Source organism: Oncorhynchus kisutch, linkage group LG14, assembly GCF_002021735.2.
Source record: "Oncorhynchus kisutch isolate 150728-3 linkage group LG14, Okis_V2, whole genome shotgun sequence".
Taxonomy (NCBI): Eukaryota; Metazoa; Chordata; class Actinopteri; order Salmoniformes; family Salmonidae; genus Oncorhynchus; species Oncorhynchus kisutch.
Window position 1 is genome coordinate 13,104,808 of NC_034187.2, and position 13,137 is coordinate 13,117,944.

The 13,137-nt window shown below is 42.7% G+C and overlaps 1 protein-coding gene across 1 annotated transcript in view; it reads left to right on the forward strand.

Moving 5' to 3' along the window:
- The window catches only part of LOC109904594 (spectrin beta chain, erythrocytic-like), a 69,359-nt gene that overhangs the window by 13,763 nt on the left and 42,459 nt on the right, over positions 1-13,137 (forward strand). The window contains 7 exon segments of the mRNA XM_031787867.1: positions 934-1,085; positions 7,431-7,604; positions 9,517-9,620; positions 10,019-10,099; positions 12,315-12,430; positions 12,649-12,761; positions 12,886-13,073. Coding sequence (XP_031643727.1) covers positions 934-1,085; positions 7,431-7,604; positions 9,517-9,620; positions 10,019-10,099; positions 12,315-12,430; positions 12,649-12,761; positions 12,886-13,073 — 928 coding nt within the window.

Genomic DNA, 13,137 nt, shown 5'->3' on the forward strand with positions numbered 1-13,137 from the left:
TCCTATTCCCTGTGTAGTGCACTTCTTTAGACCAGAGCCCTAATGGGCCATTTGGGACGTAGGCAGTGTTGAAGGAGGCTTTAATGTGTGACTGTGAGCTCCTGCTGCTAACCAGTAGGAAGACATAATGCCATCAGGTGGGTAGTAGTCAGCCCAGGCTGGTCTCATAGATTAGAAATAACATAGTAAACGAAAATCCAGGGACACTCAAATTACGATGATATGTTACATTTGGCATGGTTACATACAGTACATAAGACAGAAGGTTACTTAATTAAGGCAAAAATGAAAGGAGGGTGGTTGGTCGGGTGGATGGGTGGGCATACGCTCTTAGAAAAAAGGGTTCCAAAAGGGTTCTTTGGCCATCCCCCATAGGATAACCCTTTCTGGTTCCAGGTAGAACCTTTTCGGGTTCCATGTAGAACCCTCTGTCGAACCAAAATGGTTCTTCAAAGGATTCTCCTATGAAAATTCGCAACATATTGTATGATTTGCAATTCGTAACATATTATACGAAATTGATGATGGGCTACCACAAATTAATACATACAATACCAAACGTAACATATCATACTAATTTCAGTGTCCTGGATTTGTATTTACTATGCTACGTCTACCCATGAATCCAGGTTGGTAATACATAAGTCACAGTGCTGCTGACATTCTTACGCTCAGAGTAGGATCATACTTTAAAGACTACTTACAAAGGCCTTGTGGATTCTCATGTCTATTCTCAAGCTTCAAAAATGAATTTCACACTCATGCACACACACACACACATTGTCATACATCATACACTCCACAGTGTTCTGCTAGTGGTGTTTGTTTGAATGATTCCCAAATAAGTAAATCAGTAACTAATAGGTTATTGCTGCGTTATTACTGTGTAATCTGGTGATATCTGAGCTAGTTCCCTGTATTCTCCTCCTCTAGATGAGCGTGAGGCGGTCCAGAAGAAGACCTTCACTAAGTGGGTCAACTCCATCCTGTCCCGGGTCAGCTGCCGTATCTCTGACCTGTACCTGGACCTCAGGGATGGACGCATGCTCATCAAACTACTGGAGCTCCTCTCTGGCGAGAAACTGGTACGTGGGTATATGTGTGTAGTGTGTGGGTGTATGTGTGTAGTGTGTGGGTTGTATGTGTGTAGTGTGTGGGTTTATGTGTGTAGTGTGTGGGTTTTATTGTGTGTGTGGTGTGTGTGTATGTGTGTAGTGTGTGGCTATATGTGTGTAGTGTGTGGGTATATGTGTGTAGTGTGTGGGTATATGTGTGTGGGTATATGTGTGTAGTGTGTGGGTATATGTGTGTGTGTGTGTGTGTGTGTGTGTTGTGTGTGTGTGTGCATGTGAACAGTATGTATTTATGGTGTAGTGTGTGTGTGTGTGTGTGTGTGTGTGTGTGTGTGTGAACAGTGTGTATGTCAAAATCAAATCAAATCAAATGTATTTGTCACATTACACATGGTTAGCAGATTGTTAATGCGAGTGTAGCGAAATGCTTGTGCTTCTAGTTCCTACAATGCAGTAATAACCAACGAGTAATCTAACCTAACAATTCCACAACTACTACCTTATACACACAAGTGTAAAGGGATAAAGAATATGTACATAAAGATATATGAATGAGTGATGGTTACAGAACGGCATAGGCAAGATACAGTAGATGTTATCGAGTACAGTATATACAAATGAGGTGAGTAATGTAGGGTATGTAAACAAAGTGGCATAGTTTATACATGTATTACATAAGGATGCAGTAGATGACAGAGTACAGTATATACATATACATATGAGATGAGTAATGTAGGGTATGTAAACATTATATTAAGTAGCGTTGTTTTAAAGTGGCTAGTGATATATTTTACATCAATTTCCATTATTAAAGTGGCTGGAGTTGAGTCAGTATGTTGGCAGCAGCCACTCAATGTTAGTGATGGCTGTTTAAGTCTGATGGCCTTGAGATAGAAGCTGTTTTTCAGTCTCTCGGTACCTGCTTTGATGCACCTGTACTGACCTCGCCTTCTGGATGATAGCGGGGGTGAACAGGCAGTGGCTCGGGTGGTTGTTGTCCTTGACAACAGGGCGGCAGGGTAGCCTAGTGGTTAGAGTGTTGGGCCAGTAACCGGAAGGTTGCAAGTTCAAATCCCCGAGCTGACAAGGGGATTATATCTGTCATTCTGCCCCTGAACAGGCAGTTAACCCACTGTTCCTAGGCCAGTTAACCCACTGTTCCTAGGCCAGTTAACCCACTGTTCCTAGGCCAGTTAACCCACTGTTCCCCAGGCCAGTTAACCCACTGTTCCTAGACCAGTTAACCCACTGTTCCTAGACCAGTTAACCCACTGTTCCTAGACCAGTTAACCCACTGTTCCTAGACCAGTTAACCCACTGTTCCTAGACCAGTTAACCCACTGTTCCTAGACCAGTTAACCCACTGTTCCTAGACCAGTTAACCCACTGTTCCTAGACAAGTTAACCCACTGTTCCTAGACCAGTTAACCCACTGTTCCCAGGCCGTCATTGAAAATAAGAATTAGTTAAATAAAGTAAAAAATCAAATGATCTTTATGGCCTTCCTGTGACATCGGGTGGTGTAGGTGTCCTGGAGGGCAGGTAGTTTGCCCCCGGTGATGGGTTGTGCAGACCTCACTACCCTATGGTTGTGGGTGGTGGAGCAGTTTCCGTACCAGGCGGTGATCCAGCCCGACAGGATGCTCTCGATTGTGCATCTGTAGAAGTTTGTGAGTGCTTTGGTGACAAGCCAAATTTCTTCAGCCTGTCACCAAAAGCACTCACACGTGTGTATTTGTGTAGTGTGTGCGTGTGTGTGAACATTGTGCATTTAGATGTATTGTATGTGTGTGTAGTGTGTGTGTAGTGTGTAGTGTGTGTGTGTGAACAGTGTGCATTTAGATGTATTGTATGTGTGTGTGTGTGTGTGTAGTGTGTAGTGTGTAGTGTGTGTGTGTGTGAACAGTGTGCATTTAGATGTATTGTATGTGTGTGTGTGTGTGTGTAGTGTGTAGTGTGTGTGTGTGAACAGTGTGCATTTAGATGTATTGTATGTGTGTGTGTGTGTGTGTGTGTGTGTGTGTAGTGTGTAGTGTGTGTGTGTGAACAGTGTGCATTTAGATGTATTGTGTGTGTCGTGTGTGTAGTGTGTGAACAGTGTGCATTTAGATGTATTGTGTATGTGTGTGTGTGTAGTGTGTAGTGTGTGTGTGTGAACAGTGTGCATTTAGATGTATGTGTGTGTGTGTGTGTGTAGTGTGTGTGTGTGTGTGTGTGTGAACAGTGTGCATTTAGATGTATTGTGTGTTTGTGTGTGTGTGTAGTGTGTAGTGTGTAGTGTGTGAACAGTGTACATTTAGATGTATTGTATGTGTGTGTGTGTGTAGTGTGTAGTGTGTGTGTGTGAACAGTGTGCATTTAGATGTATTGTATGTGTGTGTGTGTGTGTGTGTGTGTGTGTGTAGTGTGTGTGTGTGAACAGTGTGCATTTAGATGTATTGTATGTGTGTGTGTGTGTGTGTGTGTGTGTGTGTGTGTGTAGTGTGTGTGTGTGTGAACAGTGTGCATTTAGATGTATTGTATGTGTGTGTGTGTGTGTAGTGTGTGTGTGTGAACAGTGTGCATTTAGATATATTGTATGTGTGTGTGTGTGTGTGTGTGTAGTGTGTGTGTGTGAACAGTGTGCATTTAGATGTATTGTATGTGTGTGTGTGTGAGTGTGTGTGTAGTGTGTAGTGTGTGTGTGTGAACAGTGTGCATTTAGATGTATTGTGTGTGTGTGTGTGTGTGTGTGTGTGTAGTGTGTAGTGTGTGTGTGTGAACAGTGTGCATTTAGATGTATTGTATGTGTGTGTGTAGTGTGTGTGTGAACAGTGTGCATTTAGATGTATTGTATGTGTGTGTGTAGTGTGTAGTGTGTGTGTGTGAACAGTGTACATTTAGATGTATTGGATGTGTGTGTGTGTGTGTGTGTGTGTAGTGTGTGTGTGTGAACAGTGTGCATTTAGATGTATTGTGTGTGTGTGTGTGTGTGTAGTGTGTAGTGTGTAGTGTGTAGTGTGTAGTGTGTGAACAGTGTGCATTTAGATGTATTGTATGTGTGTGTGTAGTGTGTAGTGTGTGTGTGTGAACAGTGTACATTTAGATGTATTGTATGTGTGTGTGTGTGTGTGTGTGTAGTGTGTGTGTGTGAACAGTGTGCATTTAGATGTATTGTATGTGTGTGTGTGAGTGTGTGTGTAGTGTGTGTGTGTGAACAGTGTGCATTTAGATGTATTGTATGTGTGTGTGTGAGTGTGTGTGTAGTGTGTAGTGTGTGTGTGTGTGAACAGTGTGCATTTAGATGTATTGTGTGTGTGTGTGTGTGTGTGTAGTGTGTAGTGTGTGTGTGTGAACAGTGTGCATTTAGATGTATTGTGTGTGTGTGTGTGTGTGTGTAGTGTGTAGTGTGTGTGTGTGAACAGTGTGCATTTAGATGTATTGTGTGTGTGTGTGTGTGTGTGTAGTGTGTAGTGTGTGTGTGTGAACAGTGTGCATTTAGATGTATTGTGTGTAGTGTGTAGTGTGTAGTGTGTAGTGTGTGAACAGTGTGCATTTAGATGTATTGTGTGTAGTGTGTAGTGTGTAGTGTGTAGTGTGTGAACAGTGTGCATTTAGATGTATTGTATGTGTGTGTAGTGTGTAGTGTGTAGTGTGTGAACAGTGTGCATTTAGATGTATTGTATGTGTGTGTAGTGTGTAGTGTGTAGTGTGTGAACAGTGTGCATTTAGATGTATTGTATGTGTGTGTAGTGTGTAGTGTGTAGTGTGTGAACAGTGTGCATTTAGATGTATTGTGTGTGTGTGTAGTGTGTAGTGTGTAGTGTGTGAACAGTGTGCATTTAGATGTATTGTGTGTGTGTGTAGTGTGTAGTGTGTAGTGTGTGAACAGTGTGCATTTAGATGTATTGTGTGTAGTGTGTAGTGTGTGAACAGTGTGCATTTAGATGTATTGTATGTGTGTGTAGTGTGTAGTGTGTAGTGTGTAGTGTGTGAACAGTGTACATTTAGATGTATTGTATGTGTGTGTAGTGTGTAGTGTGTAGTGTGTGAAAAGTGTGCATTTAGATGTATTGTATGTGTGTGTGTGTGTGTGTGTAGTGTGTAGTGTGTAGTGTGTGTAGTGTGTGAACAGTGTGCATTTAGATGTATTGTATGTGTGTGTAGTGTGTAGTGTGTAGTGTGTGAACAGTGTGCATTTAGATGTGTAGTGTGTAGTGTGTAGTGTGTGAACAGTGTGCATTTAGATGTATTGTATGTGTGTGTAGTGTGTAGTGTGTAGTGTGTGTAGTGTGTGAACAGTGTGCATTTAGATGTATTGTATGTGTGTGTAGTGTGTAGTGTGTAGTGTGTGAACAGTGTGCATTTAGATGTATTGTGTGTAGTGTGTAGTGTGTAGTGTTTAGTGTGTAGTGTGTGAACAGTGTGCATTTAGATGTATTGTATGTGTGTGTGTAGTGTGTAGTGTGTAGTGTGTGTAGTGTGTGAACAGTGTGCATTTAGATGTATTGTATGTGTGTGTAGTGTGTAGTGTGTAGTGTGTGAACAGTGTGCATTTAGATGTATTGTGTGTAGTGTGTAGTGTGTAGTGTTTAGTGTGTAGTGTGTGAACAGTGTGCATTTAGATGTATTGTGTGTGTGTGTGTAGTGTGTAGTGTGTAGTGTGTAGTGTGTAGTGTGTAGTGTGTGAACAGTGTGCATTTAGATGTATTGTGTGTGTGTAGTGTGTAGTGTGTGTAGTGTGTGAACAGTGTACATTTAGATGTATTGTATGTGTGTGTAGTGTGTAGTGTGTAGTGTGTAGTGTGTGAACAGTGTGCATTTAGATGTATTGTATGTGTGTGTAGTGTGTAGTGTGTAGTGTGTAGTGTGTGAACAGTGTGCATTTAGATGTATTGTATGTGTGTGTAGTGTGTAGTGTGTAGTGTGTGAACAGTGTGCATTTAGATGTATTGTATGTTTGATCTGTAGCTTTTCTTTGTCCCTGTTATGACAATGGTCTGATGATCCAGATCAGTGTGGAAGTCCTCCAGTCACATTTATCAAGTATTCAGACCCCTTGACCTTCTTCCACATTTTGTTACATTACAGCCTTATTCTAACATTGATTCAATACCCCATGATGACAAAGCAAAAACAGTTTTTTAGAAATGGAACGGAAATATTACATTTACATAAGTATTCAGACTCTTTACTCAGTACTTTGTTGAAGCACCTTTGGCAGCGATTACAGCCTCGAGTCTTCTTGGGTATGACGCTACAAGCTTGGCACACCTGTATTTGGGGAGTTTCTCCTCTCAAGCTCTGTCAGGTTAGATGGGGAGTTTTGCTGCACAGCTATATTTAGGTCTCTCCAGAGATGTTCAATCAGGATTAAATCCGGGTTCTGGCTGGGCCACTCAGACTCGTCCCGAAGCCACTCCTGCGTTGTCTTGAATGTGTGCTGAGGGTTCACCCAGTCTGAGGTCCTGAGAGCTTTGGAGCAGGTTTTTATCAAGGATCTCTCTGTACATTGCACCTTTCATATTTGCCTCTATCCTGACTAGTGTCCCAGTCCTTGCTGCTGAAAAACATCCTCACAGCATGATTCTGCCACCACCATGCTTCACCGTAGGGAGGGTGCCAGTTTTCCTCCAGACGTGACACTTGACATTCAGGCCAAAGAGTTCAATCTTGGTTTCATCAGATCAGAGAATCTTGTTTCTCATGGTCTGAGAGTCTTGTGCCTTTTACTGAGGAGTGGCTTCCATCTGGCTTGACTGGTAGATTGCTCAGATTTGGCCGGGCAGCTCTAGTCTTGGTGTTTCCAAACTTCTTCCATTTAGAATGATGGAGGACACTGTGTTCTTGGGGACCTTCAATGCTGCAGACATGTTTTGGTACCCTTCCCCAGATCTGTGCCTCGACACAATCTTGTCTCGGAGCTCTACGGACAATGTCTTTGACCTCATGGCTTGGTTTTTGCTCTGACATGCACTGTCAACTGTGGGACCTTATATAGACAGGTGTGTGTCGATCCAAATCGTATCCAATCAATTGAAATGACCACAGGTGGACTCCAATCATGTTGAAACATCATCTCAAGGATGATCAATGGAAACAGGATGCACCTGAGCTCAATTTCAAGTCTCCATACTTATGTAAATAAGGTGTTTCTGTTTTAAATCTTTTATTAATTTGCAAAAATGTCTAAACCTGTTTTTGCTTTTTCATTATTGGGTATTGTTTGTAGATTGCTAAGGTTTTTTTTATTTAATTCATTTTAGAATAAGTCTGTAACGTAACAAAATGTGGAAAAAGTCAAGGGGTCTGAAAACTTTCCAAAGGCACTGTAAATAGCCACACATTACTATTATCTCCCTCTCTCTCTCCTTCCAGCCCAAGCCCACTAAGGGCCGTATGAGGATCCACTGTCTGGAGAACGTAGACAAGGCCCTGCAGTTCCTCAAGGAGCAGAGGGTCCACCTGGAGAACATGGGATCACACGACATCGTCGACGGCAACCACCGCCTCATCCTGGGACTCATCTGGACCATAATTCTCAGATTCCAGGTGAGTTAGGATTCTTCTTCTTCTAACTAACCACTTAAACAACACAGGTTACAAAATTACCTCAATTTAAAACAACCTGGTGCATGCCTGGTCCCAGATCTGTTTGTGCTTTATAGCCAACTTCTATGTCCCGGTGGCAAGACAGCACAAACTGATCTGGGATCACCAGCTTAGGTGATCTAATCACTAAAGACAACACTGGTTGAACAATGAACTAGAATTCAACATAAATCCCCTCTACCTGGAGCTGTATACAGTCTGGTTTCAGCCAACAGCCATCATTATCTGGTGTTAAAACTAAAACATCCCAAACAAAACACCATGTCTGTTTGATTCTTTTATCTGGGCTGATACAGTGATTCTTTTTAACAGGCTGATACAGTGTTTATTTTTAATTTGACATTGTCCTGTTATTTTTAGCTTTGCTAGTTCAAACAATATGGCCTAGTTGCTGCATTATTCACTCCATCAAGGAGGAGAGGAGAACATAGGGAAGAGTTGACTAGCTAGCCTCTGTCTGCATCCCTGCGTAGTGTCAGAACAAACGGAGGAGAAGAGAAGCAAAGTGGTGCTAAATTTAGCCTCTGAGGAGCCGTACGTCTCACAGATAGAATCCCTGTTTTAATTACTGACAGTGTGTTGGTAGTTGGTGGGAAGACGGTAACCTTGATCATTTACAGATTTAACATGCCCCGCTCTATCAATTAAACCTTGTTTTAACTTGTTTTACCCTCATTACTAATAAAAATATACTCTTCATATTTCAGCCTAAAATAAGAAATAGGCAGTTTATGTCTAAACATTCTCCCATTCTAAAATATACAGTATGTACACTATACACTGCATGTTGTCACGGTTGTGTGGAGAGGCAGACCAAGGTGCAGTGTGATTAAAGTTCCACATCTTAATTTACCCGAAACTTCCAAACAAAAAGAAACAAACAACGAACCGTGACATCGGAGGTGCCATATGCACTAACTCAAAACATGGGTCCTCAGATCCTCAAAAGGTTCTACAGCTGCAGCATCGAGATCATCCTGACTGGTTGCATCAGTGCCTGGTATGGCAACTGCTCGGCCTCCAACCACAAGGCACTACAGAGGGTAGTGTGTACGGCCCAGTACATCACTGGGGCCAAGCTTCCTGCCATCCAGGACCTCTATACCAGGCGGTGTCAGAGGAAGGCTTTAAAAATTGTCAAAGATTCCAGCCACACTAGTCATAGACTGTTCTCTCTACTACCGCATGGCAAGTGGTACCAGGGCGCCAAGTCTAGGTCCAAGAGGCTTCTCAACAGCTTCTACCCCCAAGCCATAAGACTCCTGAACATCTAATCAAATGGCTATTTGCATTGCCCCCCCCCCCCCCCCTTTACACTGCTGCTACTCTCTGTTATTATCTATGTATAGTCACTTTAACAACTCTACCTTCATGTACATATTACCTCAATTACCTCGACTAACCGGTGTCCCCGCACATTGACTCTGTACCGGTACCCCCTGTATAAAGCCTCGCTATTGTTATTTTACTGCTGCTCTTTAAATATGTATTTATTTTATTTCTTATTCATATTTTTTCTAGGTCTTAATTTGATATCAAATATTTTTCTACTTGTTGTTTATTTTGTCTAATATTTGTATTTTTTTAAAGTTAATATTTGTATAATTTTGTTTTTTACAGCTGCCTTGTTGGTTTAGAGCATTTCCCTTCAAAGCCTGTTGTATCCGGCACATGTGACAAATACGATTTGATTTGAGTTGAATAGGCGTTGTTGTGTGCTCTTCACAACGGTCTTGGTGTCCGGCTACATGTAGGTTGTGTTACGTCTGTTTGGTCTCCACGTAAGAACTATCTAGTCTAGTGTATTCATTACTGTAGTTGACTCTCTGTCCCTCCTGTCCCTGTCCGACAGATCCAAGACATTGTGGTGGAGATGGGACAGGCAGACGGGACTCAACGGGAGAGCCGCACAGCCAAGGACGCTCTGCTACTCTGGTGCCAGATGAAGACTGCTGGGTGAGTAAAAAAAAGACTAATCCAAAGCAATTTCCAGAAACTGTCAGTATTGACAGAGAAACTTGGTGGCCCATGTGACAATAGAACCCACATAAAGAAATGAGAGGCCCACACACAGAATATTGCTACTCCCCCCATCCCCTATATACAACACTTCAACATATAGGCCTTCAAAAGTCTTTGTCAGGTCAGTAGAACCCACAGCCCTGATCTTGCCAACACCATGCTCTCACTCACTGAGACATTGGAACCACAAAAGGATCAATGATCAGGGTTGCTTGGATAAAGCCAGGTTCATTAGGGATCAGTGTATGTTATTAGTCCTGTTAGCTACTGGGATCCGTTTGGGATTGAGGCCAGTCCATGACATTGACTCTTTGTCTGTCCTGTTTCTACAGATATCCAAACGTAAACATCACCAACTTCACCACCAGTTGGAAAGACGGAATGGCGTTCAGCGCTCTCATACACAAACACCGGTAAGAGAAGATAGAATCACATATCATCCACAATAGCTGTGCCAGAATGATGCCATTGGTTACAACCTGGTTGTAACAGAACCATATACACGATATATACAAAAGTATGTGGACACCCATTCAAATTAGTGGATTCGGCGGTTTCAGCCACACCGTTGCTGACAGGTGTATAAAATCAAGCACACAGCTATGCAATCTCCATAGACAAACATTGTCAGTAGAATGGCCTTACTGAAGAGCTCAGACTTTCAACGTAGCACCGTCATAGGATGCCACCTTTCCAACAAGTCACTTTGTCACATTTCTGCCCTGCTGGAGCTGCCCTGGTCAACTGTAAGTGTTATTTTGAAGTGAAAAAGTCTAGGAGCAACAACGGCTCAGCCGCGAAGTGGTAGGCCACACAAGCTCATAGAACGGGACCGCCGAGTGCTGAAGCACTGTAAATATAATTTGTTCTCGGTTGCAACACTCACTACCGTGTTCCAAACTGCCTCTGGAGCAACAGCAGCACAAGAACTGTTCATCGGGAGCTTCATGAAATGTGTTTCAATTGCCGAGCAGCTGCACACAAGCCTAAGATCACCATGCGCAATGCCGAGCATCGACTGAAGTGGTGTAAATCTCGCTGCCATTGGACTCTGGAGCAGTGGAAACGCGTTCTCTGGCATGATGAATCTGGCTTTACCATCTGGTGGTCCAACGGATGAATCAAACGTGAAAGAAATCTTAATGCTACAGGATACAATGACTTTGTAGACGATTCTGTGCTTCCAACTTTGTGGCAGCACTTTGGGGAAGGCCCTTTATTGTTTCAGCATGACAATGCCCCTGGGGTACAAAGTGAGGTCTGGACAAAAATGGTCTGTCGAGATCAGTGGGGAAGAACTTGACTGGCCTGCACAGAGCACTGACCTCAACCCAAATGAGCACCTTTAGGATGAATTGGAACGCCGACTGCGGACCAAGCCTAATCGCCTAAAATCAGTGCCTGACCTCTCTAATGCTCTTGTGACTGAATGGAAGCAAGTCCCCACAGCAATGTTATCTCTCTCACTGTCTCTCTCTCTCTCACACACTCTGTCTCTCGCTCTCTTTCTTAATCTCTCTCTCTGTCTCTCTCTCTTTCTTTATCTCGCTCTCTCTCGCTCTAATTCAATTGAATGGCTTTATTGGCATGGAAAACATATGTTTACATTGCCAAAACAAGTGAAATAGATAATAAACAAAAGTGAAGGGAAAAAAACCATTACAATCACATTTCCAAAAGAATAAAAACATTTCAAAGATCATATTATATCTACATACAGTGTTGTAATGATGTGCAAATAGTTAAATTACAAAATGGAAAATAAATCTATGTAAATATAGGTTGTATTTATAATAGTGTTTGTTCTTCACTGGTTGCACTTCTCTTGGCTGCCCTTTTCAGGTCACAAGTCTTGCTGCTGTGATTGATCTGATTGATCTGTGTAATCTGAGGGAAATATGTTTCTCTAATATGGTCATACATTTGGCAAGAGGTTAGGAAGTGCAACTCAGTTTCCACCTCATTTTGTGGGCAGTGTGCACATAGCCTGTCTTCTCTCAAGAGCCAGGTCTGACTTTGGCAGCCTTTCTCAATAGCAAGGCTATGCTCACTGAGTCTGTACATAGTCAAAGATTTCCTTAATTTTGGGTCAATCACAGTGGTCAGATATTCTGCCGCTGTGTGATCTCTGTTCACGGCCAAATAGCATTCTAGTTTCCTCTGTTTTCAATGGGTCATGTAATTATCTTTTTGTTTTCTCATGATTTGGTTGGGTCTAATTGTGATGCTGTCCTGGGTCTTTGTGGGGTCTGTTTGTGTTTGTGAATTTAGCCCCAGGACCAGCTTGCTTAGGGGGCTGTTCTCCAGATTAATTTGTCTGTAGGTGATGGCTTTGTTGTGGAAGGTTTGGGAATCGCTTCCTTTTAGGTGGTTGTAGAATTTAACGTCTCTTTTCTGGATGTTGATCATTAGCGGGTATCGGCCTAATTCTGCTCTGCATTCATTATTTGGTGTTTTACATAATACACCGAGGATATTTTTGCAGAATTCTGTATGCAATGTCTCAATTTGGTGTTTGTCCCATAAAAATAAAAAAAACTTGGTTGGTGGGCTGACCCCAGACCTCAAAACCATGAAGGGCAATGGGTTCTATAACTGATCCTCATTGTTATGTCTGTCTCTCTCAAGGCCAGACCTGGTGGACTATAGTGGCCTGAAGAGGTCCAATCCAACCCATAACCTTCAGAATGCCTTCAATGTAGCAGAGCAGACGCTTGGAGTAGCAAAACTGTTAGACCCTGAAGGTGAGTGACAATGTGCTGTTCCCTCATCTAGAACTAAGAACCGGTTTGCTGGACCCAGATTAAGCCAAGTCATGGACTAAAAAGCATACTCAATGGAACATCTCAGTAGAAAATCCTTTTCAGTCTAGAACCCTCTGTTCGAGAAACCAGCCCTTTCAGGTCTTCATGGGCTGAGCTCAAGGTGATCTTCTAGTTCTGACTGTCTGTCTGTATTACAGATGTGTTCACAGAGAACCCAGATGAGAAGTCCATCATCACATATGTTGTGGCTTTCTACCACTACTTCTCCAAGATGAAGGCACTAGCGGTGGAGGGGAAGAGAGTTGGCAAGGTGAGGATGGGATAAATAATGCTGTGTGTGTGTGTGTGTGCGTAAATCCGTGCATGCATTGTTTCATGTGACAGTATTACACTCTAGTGTTTGAGTAACCTAACCCTCTGCATCCATCCTCTAGGTACTAGACCATGCCATAGAGACAGAGAAGATGATTGACAAGTACGAAACCCTGTCGTCAGACCTGCTGACATGGATACAGCAGACCATCATCATCCTGAACAACCGTAAACTGGCAAACTCTCTGACCGGGGTCCAACAGCAGCTCCAATCCTTCAACTCCTACCGCATAGTGGAGAAACCCCCCAAGTCAGTCACATCAACCTGCCGTATTACTCTATGGCTCAACTAGGGCACAATTCCAGAAACGTTC